This window comes from Acipenser ruthenus, chromosome 5, assembly GCF_902713425.1.
Source record: "Acipenser ruthenus chromosome 5, fAciRut3.2 maternal haplotype, whole genome shotgun sequence".
Lineage (NCBI taxonomy): Eukaryota > Metazoa > Chordata > Actinopteri > Acipenseriformes > Acipenseridae > Acipenser > Acipenser ruthenus.
The window spans coordinates 33,382,020-33,401,864 of NC_081193.1; the positions used below are offsets into that span (position 1 = coordinate 33,382,020).

A 19,845-nucleotide genomic window follows, 5' to 3' on the forward strand; every position below is an offset into this window, starting at 1 on the left:
AATAAAAACAGTCTCCTCAATAAGACAATGCAGCCTGTCTTGAAGTGTACATGTACATCCACTGCTACAGCACCGGTGGACCATGATGATGGATGTCTCTTGTGTCATCTGGAAAGAGTTGCATGTTCTATGTCTTACCGAATGACGGCAGTCTGCGGTTGTTTGTGTTGTCTGGTTCCTTTGGCTGCTTGTGTGGGGGTGGCAATGGCGAGTTAGGGTTAAAAACCCTAATGCCACATTTCCTTGCTTTTGTGGCGATGAATTCAACCCTAACTGCTGCATTAACTTAGTTTTTTGCAATGAATGAATGAATGAATGAATAATGTATATATATATATATATATATATATATTGTAAGATAGCGGGTTGTGAGAGACAGCAGGGAGGGGGTTAAAACCTCCCTGCGAGAGAAAAACATGTGAGAATGCACCTTTTGTTAATTGTTGATTGTATTAATTTATTGTTTCATTTAGTTTGCTAATTGTTTTATTGTTTAATTTAATTGTTTAATTGTTTTATTATTAAAGTAGAACAAGGTGCAGGGTATAAAAGACGAGCAGGCAGTCTGCTCGAGGCGGCTGAGTAGAAGGAGGCAGAAGAGGTGCGCTGTCTTCAAGTAGCCAAAGGAAGAAAAGTAAGTGTGGTATCAAACCGGTGTTTTGGGAAGGACGGGAAAACAGCGTAGCTGTCCCGCGTTAGTCAGGGTGCTCCTGAAAGTCGAGTTAGTGCTCCAAAAGAGCTAGGTGTTTATTTTGTGTGTTTTTGTTTTATTTTGTGTTTATTAAAAATTAGCGCATACGCGCTTGAAAAATCCATTTCAGTGTCCTGGGTCGTATTCTTAAAGGGGCAACGAACCCGAGTGGGTCAGGCGGTTTACATTATATATATAAAACAATCTGTGTTTAATATTGGGGACAACAACATTTAGAATGCATGTCGAACACCCCCTATCTGGCACATATTTCAGTTGCATTCCTAATAATTAGAAACACCCAAAGCATTTTTTTTTAAATCTAGGGCATGATTCCAGGCTGGCCTCTATTGCTGCCACACCCCGTGTCTGACTTGGACTCAGCTGTGGGACCCTGGTGATGTAACACATTTTCTGAGGCACCTGCAAAACTGCACAGCCAACTTCAATTAATAATGTAACGCAGCTGGCATCTTACATAAAGCTGTTCTCTCCAAATGCCACAATGTGGTTAACCTAAATTACTGTATGTTGTCTCTTTTGGTGCAAGGACTATTTTTCCAGTATATCAATCATAAAGTTTTCACATTTTTAAACAAAATCTTATTTTTTTGTAAACATTATTTCTTTTTTCTTTAGTTTATGAAATACTATATGAATATTTTAGGTAGTCATTTTCGATATCTCTTCAAAAGCTTTCTTTACATGACTTTGCATGCCCACAACTCACATCAGTGCCAAATACGTCACAGACACTATAGACAAGAGGAGTTTCTAGTAAGTATATAATATGAGGTTATTTAGTATTCTATAGTATACTATACAATGCTGTTTTACATAGGGTAGAGTTGTGATTTATACAAGAGGTGGGTGTAAACCCAGACTGTTCAGTTATGCTTGCTATACAATAGGTGTACATTATACACAATGCAAACATGACCTTTGTACTTTATTATTTGTGAAACAAATGGTAGAAATGGTTTGTTATTAAGTTAGGAAACATTAGCCTCCTGTGTATTTCAAAATGTTTAAAAGATAAAACATGCAAGAGTACAAAGAATGACAGTAAAGTAATACTGAAGATACTTACTTCGAATCTGGCGCTTGATTTCCTTTGCAGGGTCAAGCCAGTTCTAAATGAGAGAAATTATAAATATATTTAAACTTTCAGCAGTCTTACAAAACTAAGATCGGGAAAATGTCTTTTAAATAATAATTTAAAAAGGAATACCTAATACCCTCAAAATTTGCATATATATCCCATGATATATGTGTTATTAAATCATCATTTATCACTGTTTCTGAGCTTGTGGATTTGACTCTCTGAGCAAGTCCAAGAACAGTGGAATTTCAGCAATGTGGACAGTATAAAAATGAACTTAGTGTTAATGTATGTATTGGACTCATTACATGGGTTACCCCAGCATGTCTAGTTAAGTAAATACAGCATGAGAAATACAGAGAATGTGGCAGCCAGGCCTACTGAGATACATCAAATGGCACCATTGCTGCTCTGTTGGGGTTCATACTTATTATCAAATCACAAGGGTGCCTGGCATGCAGCTTCCACGCCCTGCAGCTGAGCACAACAACATCTGTCTCTTAAATGAAGGCCTGTGATCGCTGAACAAGTATGAGGAGAAAATAGCATTTAGGGAAGTCAGAGATTTGTGGCAGTAAAAGCTACATCAGTGTGAATTCATACCAAAAAACAAGGGCACAATCAGCTCTTCATATTCGCCAGACAAAGAAATGTAAAAAGAAACACAAAAAAAGTAGGGGGGAGATGAAAAAGGAATGCCTTTTAACAGTGTCTGAGATCTCAAATCTTAACCTTAATGGTTGGAACAACAGACACTGTGTGAATTATTACCAAGCCAAGAAACCACAAAATGAACAAAGAAATAAGTAAATTAATAAATAAGCATTCTCCTTTCCTTCGATTTTGGTTTCTGTCCCTGTCGAAGGAAGCATGCCATTAGTGACCTTGTTTAACAGAAATAGCAATTCTATTTAAAACCCAATTTCAGCACTCAGGGATGTGTTTTTCTTTCATTCCAAGATGCCAGTCTATGTTGTGGGTTGCCAGGAAACAAGCTGCACAGCGAACATGTTAGGTGTAGAAAAAGTTGTGTGGCATGGTTCAAATGGTTAGAAAACAAAATGGAAATATTTTAATTTGTGAGTTTGCTTGAATGGTAATTTTAAATGAGACAGGAAATAATCTGAATAATTTATTTAAAGAAGATAAACAATCTGACAGGCAATATTTGGCATGTGACATTTTTATAACAAATGTCTTTTTAGGATTTGGTCAAATTGATTTTAACAATATAATATTCCTTGATTCTGGACAGACGTAGCATTGTCATTTAAAAGTATGCATACTTCAATATGGAATTACATACCATTTAAAAATAAATATCTTTCACTGGAAATTAAATTATTGTAGACGGCAAGCTGAGTGTAGGTGTATACAGAGGACAGCCTGCATTTTTGAAGCAAAGGGATTGATAAGACTATGTGATACCAAGCAGATATTGTTCAAGCATGGAATGTTTTTTTTTTTCCTCCATATATACAGCATGTCTGTATACAGCATGTCACACAACATGCTCCAAGCCCCTGTATGGAAGTCATTTTTGCATAGGGAGGCAGTGTATGTTCAGCAGCCAATTTACCTTTTACAGAATATAGCTGGAAAAGAACAAAAGGCGCATGCAGTGTATAACATTACTATGGTATCTTAAAACATGCACAAGGTGCGCCTAAGGGTGACAGACATTCTGCATGGGTTTCATGTTAGGGTTTAATATATACTTAAATATTTTAGCCAGTTTGAAGATGTATTTTGAAGCTCTGTGCCGCTTTCTGGTCTACAAATAAACTAAGAAGAGTGCTGTCAATGCAGTCTGTGCAGAAACTTTTGAGCATCATTGCCTGATGATGCTTTATTTGGTGGGAATCCAGCGCAAAACATTTAAAAAACGCTGGATTAAGACACCACCATTCCCTAAAAAGAAACAGTGTACCAGCCAAAACAGACCCAAACCTATTCAAATGCTCGCAAGAAGTTGTGCCAATTAATATTTCCATAACAAGGTTAACAACAACTGAATGACCAGCTCTCTAGACATCCAGCAAAAATATGTAATGTACTGTACAGCACATCTCCAGTATATCCTCTTAATCAGGAATAAGCATTCCCCACTGGGGATATTAATCAGTCACAAGGCAAGTCTGTTGAACTAAAGTAGTCTCTTGAGTTCAGATCTAACAAATTAGTATTTACAGTACTGTATGATGATCATCACGTGGGTTTTGTGAGCAGAAGTTGAGTTTTAAGTGCTGTAACTTGGGTAATCCTTAAAAGAAGAAAATTGACTTTCGTTAGAAGCCATTACTGTCAGAAATCTTACAAATCTTGTGCTTAAATTTAGGGGACCTATTGCACAACAATATTATCAGTGGGCTAAAATAAGTATCTAGTATGTACACATTAACTATTGAATGAAACAGAAACACACAACATGGTTTTAAAAACTGAAGGAGCAATTTATTGACCTTTGTGTTTCATGCATTTTTCTTTTATGTTTCCAGTCTGGATACACAGGGGTCATTTTTGAAATGACAGTGTAAAAGACAGATATTTTCCTAATGATTTTTAAACACACAAATTAGTAATATCCTGATAAATATGACATCTAGTTAACTGTAAATAGAAATGAACTTTTTCATGGCAACCTGAAAGGCTAAAACATAGCAACGCTTTGTATTTGTAAACCTGTTTCCTGTTTCAAATGTTCAGATACCACTTTTTTTGCGGTTAACTGCTTAACAGTATCAAAATAACTATCTATTTTAAACAATCTGTGGGCCAAGATGGTATTTCCATTTTCCTGTTCAGTTTTAATATGTACAATATTTTAAATGTATTTCTGTAAATACAATTAATATTAAAACAAATCAATTCTATAATGATAACTTAAATATCATATTAGAATTGAACACAATATGAACAAATGGTGAGTCTGATAATTTGCACATTTTGAAATATTGTATTTTGGTAGCAACAACATTGAGCTCGTCCATCTACAAAAATACAGTGAACAGTAGTTGGTCTATCAGTTGAGGTCAATTTATTGTAGGGATATGCACCCCAGATACTGGTCCTGAGAAATAGCACTAAAATGAAACAGCTTTTTCTGCTACCAGTGCATGTCAAATAATAGCTTGTAGAGGGAAGTCCAATATTATTTCTTACCTTTTGGTCAGTGTTACTTCTGTATGTCAATCCAAAATAGTCCTTCTCCAACAGATTGATATTCTCACATACTTTGTTAAATAGCACTTGGCCTTTTGCACGTTTCTAAAAGACAACAAGAAAAAAATATATACATAACAGTTGCTTTGAATTCATTGCTGAAATGTTTTACAACATCAAAGGGGTTTTAAGGGCTCTTTCACATACCTCTGATTTTCATGTTTCATGAAAAGTGACGTGTGTTTTCGTTAGTTTTCAGGCACGTATGGAACATGCAAAACAACAGGCTTGCAATTATAATTTGCACCAAATGAATCAAAACAGGGGCCACCAGAAGAGATGGATTTGGGAGATACAAACAATCTTTGGGATTATTTGCCCCTCCGCCACTACTTGGTTTGGTTCACTTAGAAATTAATCATACAGTATGAAGGCCCTCAGATTTGTTACAGTAAGTCTTAAATTTGTGTGATACCACTATACTGTGTGTGCGTACATTGTGAAGTTAAGTATTGACTTTCAACAATATGCTTAGGCTTTTAACTTTACGTCATGGTTTCATTTTGACAATACGTTGGCAAAGCATGACTGGTTTTCTAACATAAAAACACCAATATTGTTGTTTTTAAGATTAAAAAAAAAACGTTAGCTCACTGTAAAATTATTGTAGAAAAGTGGAACTTTTCACTATGAAATATTTTGACACAGGATTTTTTTTTTTAATGTAAATTGAATGTAATTGCAAAAAGAAAACGACAAAAAAAAAAACATGGCAAACATTTAATATAGCCTAAACAACTTTGTTGCTTCTTTATTTTAAACTACAGTAAAGACATGAGTACTGTACTGCAGCCTAAGCACCACACACCACAGTAAAGTTAGCTTGATGTTCGATATTTGACATTAGTTTGATATTCGCACTGCATAGTGCATACAGACTCGGCATGCGGAAAAATACATTTTTCACCATATTTTCAGCTGCTACAGAGCTTTCAAAACAACTATCTTAAAGACTAACTGTGAATTATTTCACAACCATTATTTTACCTGTGAATCATTTTCTAAAAAGCAGTGGCAAATCCAAAAGACACATGTACTAAGCATGCATGAGTATTATTATTATTATTATTATTATTATTATTATTATTATTATTATTAATAATAAATCCCTTAAAATTCTCAACCACAACAGAAAAAGGCAACTTGTGTAACTAAGCCAACATGATTAAAAATATAATTGAGAAGTAACAAATAATAAATAACTAAATAAAATAAACATAGGCATATGCATATATATATATATATATATATATATATATATATATATATATATATATATATACACACATACACATACACACCTTGATTTTTTTTTAAAGGTAATAATTAAGAAACAAATACATATCTTCATATTCTGAATGACAATACTAGGGATAGGCATTTTAAACGTTTAAAATGGGAGGAATTTGTTAAAACGTTGGAGGAAACATTTTATATAAAAACTAGCCTACATACTATTTTGTATACATTTATTATTATCTGTTATTATATTTCATTTGTTATTTACATAAGATTACTTTTTATTTGTATCTTGAAAACACAGACATTGATTTTTCTCAGTTTCTCTATTATTATTTTTTATATTATTATTTCTATTATTATAATTATTATTATTAGTTGTTATTGTTATTATTATAATTATTGTTATTAGTTGTGAAATAATTCACAATTAGTTTTCTTTAACAGTTGTTTTCAAAGCTCTATAATAGTGGCTGTAAATAAGGTAAAAAAAAAGAAAAAGTATTTTTGCACATGCCGGGTCGGTATGCGCTATGCAGTGAGAATACAGTATCAAACTAATGACGAATATCAAACATCAAGTTAACTTTGACGTGGTGCACTGCACGGGGAAAAATAAGCTTGTATATACAGTGCCTTGCGAAAGTATTCGGCCCCCTTGAACTTTGCGACCTTTTGCCACATTTCAGGCTTCAAACATAAAGATATGAAACTGTAATTTTTTGTGAAGAATCAACAACAAGTGGGACACAATCATGAAGTGGAACGAAATTTATTGGATATTTCAAACTTTTTTAACAAATAAAAAACTGAAAAATTGGGCGTGCAAAATTATTCAGCCCCTTTACTTTCAGTGCAGCAAACTCTCTCCAGAAGTTCAGTGAGGATCTCTGAATGATCCAATGTTGACCTAAATGACTAATGATGATAAATAGAATCCACCTGTGTGTAATCAAGTCTCCGTATAAATGCACCTGCACTGTGATAGTCTCAGAGGTCCGTTTAAAGCGCAGAGAGCATCATGAAGAACAAGGAACACACCAGGCAGGTCCGAGATACTGTTGTGGAGAAGTTTAAAGCCGGATTTGGATGCAAAAAGATTTCCCAAGCTTTAAACATCCCAAGGAGCACTGTGCAAGCGATAATATTGAAATGGAAGGAGTATCAGACCACTGCAAATCTACCAAGACCTGGCCGTCCCTCTAAACTTTCAGCTCATACAAGGAGAAGACTGATCAGAGATGCAGCCAAGAGGCCCATGATCACTCTGGATGAACTGCAGAGATCTACAGCTGGGGTGGGAGACTCTGTCCATAGGACAACAATCAGTCGTATACTGCGCAAATCTGGCCTTTATGGAAGAGTGGCAAGAAGAAAGCCATTTCTTAAAGATATCCATAAAAAGTGTTGTTTACAGTTTGCCACAAGCCACCTGGGAGACACACCAAACATGTGGAAGAAGGTGCTCTGGTCAGATGAAACCAAAATCGAACTTTTTGGCAACAATGCAAAACGTTATGTTTGGCGTAAAAGCAACACAGCTCATCACCCTGAACACACCATCCCCACTGTCAAACATGGTGGTGGCAGCATCATGGTTTGGGCCTGCTTTTCTTCAGCAGGGACAGGGAAGATGGTTAAAATTGATGGGAAGATGGATGGAGCCAAATACAGGACCATTCTGGAAGAAAACCTGATGGAGTCTGCAAAAGACCTGAGACTGGGACGGAGATTTGTCTTCCAACAAGACAATGATCCAAAACATAAAGCAAAATCTACAATGGAATGGTTCACAAATAAACATATCCAGGTGTTAGAATGGCCAAGTCAAAGTCCAGACCTGAATCCAATCGAGAATCTGTGGAAAGAACTGAAAACTGCTGTTCACAAATGCTCTCCATCCAACCTCACTGAGCTCGAGCTGTTTTGCAAGGAGGAATGGGCAAAAATTTCAGTCTCTCGATGTGCAAAACTGATAGAGACATATCCCAAGCGACTTACAGCTGTAATCGCAGCAAAAGGTGGCGCTACAAAGTATTAACTTAAGGGGGCTGAATAATTTTGCACGCCCAATTTTTCAGTTTTTTATTTGTTAAAAAAGTTTGAAATATCCAATAAATTTCGTTCCACTTCATGATTGTGTCCCACTTGTTGTTGATTCTTCACAAAAAATTACAGTTTCATATCTTTATGTTTGAAGCCTGAAATGTGGCAAAAGGTCGCAAAGTTCAAGGGGGCTGAATACTTTCGCAAGGCACTGTACATGGGTCATTCCACGCCACCTCAGCCAGAAAGGGACATTAAATTGCCCGTCCGTCTCAGATTTTCCTACAAAAATTCACCTGGGACCTTGACCAGAAAATCACCCTGGGTGCAATTTAGATGCTACCATCATGTGTAGCACCTTGTTCTACTCGTATTGAATAGGGCTTTTCAGAAAGCACCACGTTTAGCCTCCAGAGAGGAACAATGTCCTTCATAGGCGGACGAGGCCACCGAGCCTCATTCAAAATTGGTCCGCCAGGAAGCGAGCTTCTGGAGCGAGAGAGTCAATCTTGATATGGCAAGCTGAATAGCCGGGAGAGGCGGTAGGCTCATCAACAAAAACTGATGGCCTTGTTTCCGTTGCTGTAGGCCACGGCACTTTAGGTTGCAGTTTCACTTTTTATTAGCTCTGCCGACAGGGAAAGCTTCACCACTGAGGACGTGCCATCTGACTCCATGTCCTCAGACGGGAAGGCCAGTTCCTGTTCGTCCACCTCCTCAGAGGCGGTGATGCACAGTATGTCCTCCTGTGACCAATCTGTGCTCGCAGCCCTGTGGGGCCTCAAGATTACAGGCAGAACAGAGGGCGCCATTCGGTACGGTTCAACCGGTTCGCAGTCACCGCAGGTGGCAACATACAGGGATGTCCACCTGTAGAAGCCACTGGCAAAACCACTCAGTCAGTACCTACACAAGACTGAGGGAAGCCTGCTTGTTAGAATGGACTAACAGCCTTCGCAATGGTGATGCTAAAAGCTGTCGCTAAAACGTCATCAAAATACTGAGGTTGAAATTGCAAGCAACTACAGCCAAAGCAAGTATCTCGGTCCTGCACAGTGCTGTTGAACCCAGCAGCTGCTCTTGCTGCACGTGTGCTGAGCACCATGTTGCAGACAGGCCTGCATGTAGTAACTGTAAATACAGAAAATAAAAAAATACAGAAAAGACTTTCTCAACAAAAAAAACATCTTGTATAGTGCCAAAAAGCAAAAACAAAATAAAATAAAATAAAATAGGCTGCAGCCAGAGCTACGCAGCCTGGAGAGAGAGCACAAAGTCAGCAGTCTTATGATGCTGGATCCCTGGGAAGGAGCATCTCGAACCGCTGGCTTCACGCAGAGCACAAGACTGCAGGGGGACGTAACTAGCAACAGGCTGTAGTGCACACACATACGCGTAAATGGAAAAACTATTACAGCGATTTGTTTAATTAATTATCACATACAAAGTGTGTAAAAACTCATACATGTGAAATATACACAGATAAAAGCAACAATGCACCCTGAACAAGGCTCTCCATCATGTCCGTCTTGAAAGGAAAAATGGCACTGAGATCTGTGAGCGCAGTATTTTTGTGCCCTCGGGGGAGGGGCCACGACTGCATCACAGGCTCAAAGAGCAGCTTTGGTATACAATTTTCAGGATTCGGGACTTTAGGAGGTAAATTTTCATTCAGTAATGGTTGCATGTCGGGAACCGAGTATGTGACCATTCATCACAACTTCAAAGTACTGTCATTCAGAAACGAGAACATTTACAGTAAAATGGTCCAGTAGTTCAATTAACCCAGAAAACTTCAGTGTAACAGCTACATTATCTGCTAATCAATTATGCTCCAAGAACACAGGCCCCATGAATCCAAACTCAATGCCCACTTAATGACTGAAATCCCTCTTGCATAAATAACATGGAAGAAAGCACATTAGAATGGATTCCCAACATTGAATGCACAACCGCAATTACAGTAGCACGCTACAGTACAGTAGCATTCTTGTTAGAGTACTCTATGCAATGCAGACAGTCCTACCAGTTAAATATTTTAAATACTATACACGAAATCTACTTAGACGTATATTTTAAAGGTACGGAGCATTCAACTTTTTATTACCATATTGTGAAACCCCCTTGTACAAAAAGATGATTAATTACTTCGTAAAAAAGCTTGCTCTTGCATAATGGACATGGAAAAAACAAATCTTAATCTAGAGAAGAGGTTTAATAACCCAAAAAGGTTTTACACACTTTAATTCTGCTGAAATTGGAACCACGTGTAATTGAAATCGTGTGGTTTATCAGGGTTTTGGCAGACCAAGGCTAAGGAGACACCCCTGGAGATATAACAGTTGCTCCCCTAACTTAGTCCAATAAAGTTAAGCACCTTTATGTACTAGTGGAAGACTTCAAATCACCCTCAAATTTCACTTTCATTGACATTATATTCAAATCTGAGGAATTCCCAACACCCACTTAGCTCTCAGTGGCATTCATCAATTACATTGAAACGTGGCATTTTGGCTGCTTGGCAGCCTTTAAGAATCAATGTATTTGCTAACAAGGCAGAATTTGACATTGCAAATCCTCACAAACCTCGTCAACTATCTCTGTGTAGGTCCTTTGACACTAATGGTATTGTACAACAATTTGACATGAATCAGACTCCACAAAGGAGACGAACACGCTACCTCCTCGGGCTATGTACCCTCTGCGCTAGGAGCAAATTAAAAAAGCACAAAGAACAAAAGCAACACTTGCTAAATGGAAAAAAAGACACTGAAGGATTTTTGTCCCTTTTTATGGTGCGAGCCAAATATTTGTGGTATGTTCATTTCTTGAAAGCTCTCATAAATCACTCCCTAGAAGTGATACTACACTTGCAATATTATTATCAGGTACATATTATCAAAAACTAGTCCTAATGACACTATTGCTATTTTGTGTTCCAAGAGATACATTTATATGGAGGGAATAGGGAAAGAACTCTCTTTTATAGGCAATAAATGACCTGGCCAAAGAAGTCAACTTTCTTGGTGGTCTATAACATGCAAACATCTATATTTAGTTCACTACTAATGGTTGTTGATAAAACACATGAACTACAAACTAACATCTTGCAACACAGCAGGCTGACAAGCCAGAATGTTTCTCGCTGTTTATTGTACTCACATATTAATTAAATGAATGTCATCTTGTTTTGCCTCAAGACAGGTAATTACTGTAAATAATATGTTGTTTGAGATGGCTTTGCTGTAGCTATTTATAGCCAGTAGCTTTTTTGTTGCAGTACCAAATGAGTTAAAAAATACTTTTTCAGGGTAAACACATTAGTTAGACACCTGAAATATGTTTTATTACAAATCCCAAAGAGTTGCTAAAAAAAAATACTCATTTGTATACATCATTAATAACAAGTTTAACCAGGAAGCCAGATTCCCCAAAAGTCAGATGAGGGTCAATTACAAAAGACACAGCAAGTCATGAAATTTAACACAGCACTTTATTGAGAGAGAAAATGGAACACTCATGGGAGCAAATTTCTTTGAAGTTGGCTTTTAACCAACCGACTTCCCTCCAAGGCCTTTAAAGCTCCCATTTACTCCACAGGGCTTCCCTTCTGTCATGCACTTTCCTTTAATCCGGATACACCATACTGCATTATTTCCACATTTAAGGCACAGAATATACTAAACTTTCACCTTGCAACCCCCCCCCCCCACACACACACACACACAAATGAAATTGTTTCCTATGTTACTCTAACAGAAATACCATTTGGTTTATCTACAAAGTGTTTTTTGTTTCACTAGTAAATAAAAGTTACTATACTTTCTCTCAGCTCTTGAAATAAAGGACCCCATATTGAAGCAAAGTGCAAAGGCAGATGACTAAAATAATTTTCCATAGCAATAAAGTAGTTGGTAACTAAACTGCTCCTTCATGCAACTGCATACAAAGTAGTTTCTTACTTGCTTGTATACCACTACAATTGTTTTAGTTTCTCTCAGAAAGTTGCCTTGTATTGTAAGGCATGGTGTGTTGGTGTAAGTGTGCGTGTTAAACCTGTGAGGAATGAGGAATACTGCTTAGTGGTCAAATAATTTCTATTACTAATAACCCTGCACAGTACACTCCCAGGCAGTGTCCATGGCCTGAAATGACTTTGTGTGCAGCACCACAGAAGACCCTTAGTTATTAAATTAGTATGAGGATGTAACAAATTTAAAATAATATCCAATCGGTTTGCATTAAAATGCACAACATTACTTACAGTATTCTTATTGGTGTAAGTGGATATACCTAGTACCTTGCCTAAGCTTTGATTTTTTTTTTTTCATGGCAATCCATCTCCATTAAATCTGGCCTGTATTTTGTTATGCAGTGCTCCCCCAACACCCCCCCCCCCCCCCAGGTTTCTCTCACTTAATTTTGTTGAACAATTAACATATAAATTACTTAATATAAAACCCAATGTACCTTCTATTTTTGTGATACCATAGCAACATGATTACAGCTCACAGTTGATTGCTTACTTTTCATGCAAGCGTTGCATGAACTACTAAATAGGAAAATAAGTGGTTGGATGGCGTGTTGGGACAATTATATAAAGTGCTTAAAATCTTTTCTTTACTGAAAAATAATCATGTGATCCTGCATTTGAGCAGCTTGGCCATGTGCATGACCTTGCCTGAAATGAATACAAGGTGAGACAGTAAACATGAAATAATGAACTTCATAGAGTTTGGCCAGTCGTGCAAACACAAAAGGTGTACAGATTCGAGAGGCTGGGTTCTTATCGTACCAATGGATGTCATCGTATGTAACACTAAACCTAAAAATTGGTCACAAGACAGGTATTCAGGTTGATCCCCTGAAGAATGTTGTGGCCAGGCAAGTCCATTGACTTGAGAACCACCCTTAATTTGAAATATATGGTATATGGATTTGGAAAGCAATATACTTCAGATTGAATGTATTTCATATGTTCAAATGTGCAGAAAACGTGGTTGAGTAGACATCCCCACAATGCCTATGTGATGAAAAATTAATAGGTGTGTTGATGCAGTGCTGTTTCAAAGACTGTGGTTAAGCCTTAATTTGCTTTTGTTTTGGATTACCATAGCAGCATTTGAACAAATCCAGGTGATTAAAATCTGCCCATCACAGCGTCTATTACATCCTTGTGAACGGATTTAATTAAAATCTTTTACTACACCTTTTAAGCCATTTACTTTAGACCTTAAGGCTAAACTTAGTAAAATCCCCACTGTGAGCACTGGCAGAAGTGCTCACAGAAAGCTTAATTAACAGAAACACACGGCCTGACAGTATAAAATAAGTTTTCTTTTTTCTTCCAGCCATCAAAGGAATACATTACCCTTACCCAGGAACATCTCTCTTTTCTAGCATAATAACGCTTTCTTTATTTTCCCCTCCAGCAAAGTGGTTCATAAGCATCATTGTACAAGATTATCGACCTTGCCTTTTGAGGGCTGTCACTTTCACTCAGGACACTTGACATGTAACTGTAGTCACAATCAATAAACGAGCAGGTAATGTCCAATGTGTTGGATAATCCTTTTCTTTTTTTTTTTTAAATACACTAACTGTCAGCTGGTACAGTTCATGTTCATTGATATATTAATGATTCACGCAAGGTTATTTTAAAACTTTCATTTTCAACTAATTAGTCACTGGTCAATAAAGCAATCAATTCCACAGTATACATGAGAGCTTAACATTGTGTGTCAATGTGTAGTAATCTAAAAAGGGTCCCTTTAGTTGGTAAAAAGTAAAGGGACCTGTGGCAGAGCTGAGGGCCTCCGCAAAGTGTTTTTGTGTTTTCGTTTTCTTTTTTGTGAACAGTTTGAAAAGTTAAAAGAAAGTCAGGCACTCCTTGTGAGACGTGCTGCCGGCTGTGCACGTTTACAGGGAATGGCAGTCAGAGACTGTCGGCCGGTGGGCATGTCTCAGAAGAGTGCCTCGCTATAAAAAAAACCCGCCGACAAACCTCCAGGCTGATGAGCCTGGTCAGAGAGACAGCATTTTGAAATCCTTCGTTGGTGAGTGATCTTCCAACTATGTGACCATTGTGGGTTGTTGCTGTCAAAGAGTAAAGTTTAGGGAACTCTCAATTCCACGAAAGTATGACATCGAGGGTGTGTCAGGGAGAAGGTGCCAGGAGCGGGACCTCCCGGTGCTCAACTTACTAACTTTTGGGGTTTTTTTTGCTGCACTTTTCCCCCACTGCGTTTTATTTTTGCATTTTTGTGCTTATTCTTTTTGCTACGCTTTGTTTGTGAAGTTCTGCATGTGAGCCACTGGAATGCAGCCATAAGGCTACTATTGCTGGTACCCTAATTATTATTATTATTATTTATTTATTAGCAGACGGCCTTATCCAGGGCGACTTACAATTGTTTCAAGATATCACATTATTTTTACACACAATTCCATTATTTTTTACACATTATTTTTACATACAATTACCCATTTATACAGTTGGGTTTTTCCTGGACCAATCTAGGTAAAGTACCTTGCTCAAGGGTACAGCAGCAGCATCCCCTATCTGGGATTGAACCCACAACCCTCCGGTCAAGAGTCCAGAGCCCTAACCACTACTCCACACTGCTGCCCTAATGACGGCCACCCTCAACTGCGTCTGAGTTGCAGATAGGGGCATTGTCCAGCGTTTGAACAACCATCCCTCTATCTCTCTCAGTCTCTCGCAGCCGATTCCCACACCATTTTTGAAAACTGCTCCTAAACTGCCTTATGTACTTTGAAATCAGCCACTTGGTCAAGTCAGAAAGAAATAAACATGAATTGACTTGATGTTATGCAAGGCAGGTGATAAATACCTACTGTAATTACCTTTACTAGGTAATTACCTTCACTATTATTCTTTAATAACTTGTAGCGGCCTTGTTCTGTCTTTTACTGACGAGCTACGTATAATGCACTTTTTGTTGATTCTGCATTAATACAAGTAAATAGATGAAATAAAAATAATTAAAAACAATTAGCACTGGTGCGGATAAGCTTGAGAATTGCTTTAAAACGAGGACACACAGCCCCATTAAAACTTAATTGCTGGGGGAAAAAAACCCAGATATTATCTGGGATTATGCTTAATTGAATTTGGCGGAGTGGAATAATCAGAGCCAGGACTGTGGACTAATGACTTTGCACAGTACAAGCTGAACAATGATGCATGCTCTCATTCAATGTACAGCATACAGCATACAGAAGATGAGCTCTAAAAAGTCAATATAAGGAATTAAGTCCTTAAAGTCCTTTTTTGGTTCACATTCCATGTTATTTTAAATTAAAAACAGATCTTCAGTGGGAAGTCATAACGTCCATTGAACTGAATTTCTAAATAAATAAAAGACCATGTAAGTAATGCATTGTTCTGGCATTAATTAACATCCATGCCCTATAGTTTAACTAAATGCTTTTAATTTGCTCCAAAATCCACAGAACAAAATTACATTCAGATGAATACAAGTTTAATAGTTACAAAACCTTTTGAACTTATCCGACCATGTGTTGAACATAAGTTTGTGCAACACTGTTTTTAAGCTAGGTCAATAACATTATATCATGTGAGTGCTGGTAATGGACACGTTAATAACCACTCTTTGGAAGAAATACTGCATTACAGTATATCATAAATTATGATCATTATTACCCAGTCTTTCCACTGTCTAGTAGTGCATTTCATTATGCATAATTATACACAGAGTGTAAACTGTGTTGCTGTTTGAAGGCTTCCAAAACCTTCTCAGTTTTATTCAACACAAAAACTTACTGTGCTTTAAAGTCACCACAAAGTCAAGTTAATTAGTAATGTTTGGTACTTCCATCTATACAGTAGGTTTTATTATATTCCTGGAACAATTGTGCAATCATTTTAACTGTAGTACATCAGAAGTACTGTAAAAGTGTTAAACTGCAAAAGCCTTCGGGTCACCAGGTATTACAGTAGCTGTACTGTGAAGAAATGAAACTACCAACTAAAAAGTCCTATATTTTTTATATATATTATTACTGAATGTACTAGGGGTGCACAATAATACCGATATACCGGTATATTGCGATATATATATATCAGGCAATACAATAACCGGTATTTGAACAACAATACCGGTGTCCCAGGAAATAAGTTGATCAAGCTCTAGAATTTAAAGGGGAGGTTCCATTGTTTCTAATGTAAACAAGCCTAGGCTAGGAAATAGGTAGATCGAGCCCAGGAAATAAGTTGATTGGATATATTAATGAATAATAAATAATTTAAAATTAATTTTGTAAGTATAATTTATATCAATTAGTAGATCGGATTTATTCGGCAGTATGCTGCTAGATAAGATGATGTGAATATCGCTTTAGATCCGATATATTAGCCTAACAAAAATGCATAATTTAAAATTACTTTTGTACGTATAATTTACATTAACATGTAGATCAGATATATTCGACAGTATTACGCTAGATAAGGGAATGTGAATATCGCTGTAATATATATTAGCAGCAAATAAATAATTTAAAATGAATTGTATGATTGTACATTTTTGATTGTGTATTTCTGTTTGTGTAACAAACATTAACTAGCGAAATGTGTTACGTATTAACGTTATTTTGCATTTCTGGAGGTGTTTTTGTTTTGGGAAGAACTACAGTATGGACAGCAGGTATGCGAGCGATTGTCCAAAAGTTAAAGCATGAGTTTCAATCATGGAAAAAATTAAGCTTCATGCTGCGATTACTATAAGCCACGGTGCACATCAATCACATGATGTACTTGAAAAACGTTGCTTATACAGTATTATTATTTTATATTTGTTCTTTCATTTATTTTTACATACAGTACTTTGTATAATTAGGCCAGTAAAAGAACAGAAGACTGGTTATCATAGTGCATGTATTTCAATTACAAGTTTGGGAAGAAACAATATATTAATTAATTAAAAACTAAAGAGTTAACGTCTTTGCTAAACCGTGGTAAATACCTTCAATACCAACCAAGATTTTGTGTTGTGAGAGAGATCACACAGTATATGTAGGCTACTGTATATCAGCATCATTTTAAAATGGTAAATCCCTGTAGTGCAACAACCAATAAGACATATAATGAGAAAGAAATACAGTATATTGAATTAAAGTGAATTATCACGATTTAAAATCATGTAGATATTCACATATATACGGTATCTCTCTTCCTCATTATATATGTCTGTTGTATATTACTGAAACATTTTAATTTAGATTAAAGATTAACAACATTTTGAAGTGTAAAATCATTTAATATATAAATCACGATCACACATAAACTACATCAGATTGACATCGATGTTATAAAAACATAAAAAGACAGAGGTTTAAAACAGTTTACCATAGAAACAGTCGTCGATAACACATTTTAAAGTTCATATGAAAAGACAGTGGCACAAACAAGCACCAACATACACAGTCTAGTAAATAAAACGGCCAGATAAAAATAAAAAGCCATGCAGTGAACCTCGCCTTTAATCAAACTGTAGCCCTGCCTTACTTTTGTCTACTTTTGCCTTACCTCGCTTGCGCGATCAACACCGGTATTGTTGGGTTAAAATGATTCAGGTTAACATCTACTGGAAAATTTAAGCTATTATCTCGCGAGATAATCACTTCCCGTAATGCGAGCAGTGCTAACACGAAAGAAAATGTGGCAGAAGCACACAGAGATTTTGAGGTGCTTAAATTCTGCAAATTATACAAATTCACATTTTATTTGTACATTGGACTTCAGGTAACATTTAATTGGTAATGTATGTGTCTCGCATGCAACTTTTAGGCTACTCCCACTTGTTCAGTGCTACCAGATTGGCTTTTCCAGCCAAATTTGGCTTGTTTTGAAAGCACCTAGCAGGTAAATGTTGTCTTTCGTGGTTTGGTTATTTTTTAGCTATTTTTATCATGCATGTTTTGTTTTTTCATTCCATTCGATTATGATGTCATCTCCAGCGCAGGTTTAATTTCATATTTTATGCTGGCATACTGCAGTCTTGGTATACACACAAGTTAATCTCTAAATGAGACTGAAATAATCTTCCTCTTTCAGGGTTTTAAAACACCAGCAGCCAGACAGGCCCCTGCAGAGCTCTGTATTTCTTCCACTTTCAGGAGGTAAGCGAAGTGTCACATCCATTTACCAGCACCAATCGAATCCATGCGCAAGCTGAGCAAGACGCTGGAACAGGGTCAGGGTTTAAACATCTTCTTTTCTCATGGGATCATCATTTTTCCACCTCTTCTGCCTAATGATATAACCCATTATCATATTATTCTACCGCAGTGGCCTTGGCTGTCAGATATTGACAGATCGATGTATCGACTGCCTAAACATTTGAGAGGAGCAGTTCTTTACTTTGTTTATTGCATGAGCAGAACAGTAACACTAGCTGTAATACAGCCTGTTTGATTGCGTCCTAAAGCGGAAGACATAAAACACCAATCTTATTCTGTGCACAACTATTGTAAAAGCTGTCAAATACAGACCAGAACTTCAATTATTGTATGAACAAATGCAATGAGGCACAAAAATCTTAAAGCCTGAATTCCCTTGGCACATCATCCACAGCCTACTGGCCTCACAGCTGTCTAATGAAATAAATCACTTTAGCTATATCAAAATGAACATACAGAACCAATTAAATCACGATATTAACTAATATCACACAAGTCTGATGCTGTGTATGTAACCCAATTGAAGCTGTCAGATTCTGAGCTTAAAAGATCCCAGCCAAGAAACTGTCCCATAAACCCTCCTATTACATTTTCCTAATGTTAAGCTGTAAAACTCTCTTTATAAATTTACTGTAAAAAGGATTTACAGTAATAGTTCTCCATTTGTACTTAAATCCATGCTTGTACTCCAACTGCTGGCTGATGTGTTGCTGCAGTAAGTAGGACTGTGCAGCCAGGACAAACTTGATCAGTGATTAAGTATTAAATATTAAATACAAAAGATTCTAGATGCCATTACAAGCTCTTATGTGAATAAAGAATCTGCAAACAGTCTCGGTATCAATATTAGAATGGCCACTATGAACCTTCTTTTCTTTTCTTTTTGTTTTCATTTTTCTTTTCTTTTATTTCATTGTGAAAATGTATTACCTCCCCATTCTTCTCAAAGCTAGCCCTAGCTGAACCCTAAAGCTACAGTCCAGGGCTTAATTTCCAAACACGGGGTATATCTCCCCCAGGCTTTAGCAAGCCAAAGCGACTACTTTACTACACTGTAAGATGGTGTTTAGTGTTGCAATAGTGTTTAATGTTAACCACATGTTTTTTTTTTTTTTTATGAGACTGCATGTGCAAGTTACAAGTTGACAAAAATCATCTTCCCGGTAGTTATCTACAAGAATGTACTTAAATCTCAGCTCAAAGTTATAGTACATCACTTTTCCAACAGAAGTCATGTTTTCTCTGCGTGTGTGTTACTGTAAACATATTTTTGTTAATCAGCCTACATCTACTGTAGTTTTCCTTAAAATATTTAAAGATATGC

The 19,845-nt window shown here is 36.7% G+C and overlaps 1 protein-coding gene across 19 annotated transcripts in view; it reads right to left on the bottom strand.

Moving 5' to 3' along the window:
* LOC117403074 (protein 4.1-like) overlaps positions 1-19,845 on the bottom strand; it is a 128,282-nt gene that overhangs the window by 41,641 nt on the left and 66,796 nt on the right. For all 19 annotated transcript variants that reach the window (XM_059024036.1, XM_059024038.1, XM_059024042.1 and 16 more), the window contains exons 4-5: positions 4,956-5,060; positions 1,782-1,824 (exon numbers count right to left, since the gene is read on the bottom strand). In XM_059024036.1, coding sequence (XP_058880019.1) covers positions 1,782-1,824; positions 4,956-5,060 — 148 coding nt within the window. The remainder of the gene's footprint in view (positions 1-1,781; positions 1,825-4,955; positions 5,061-19,845) is intronic.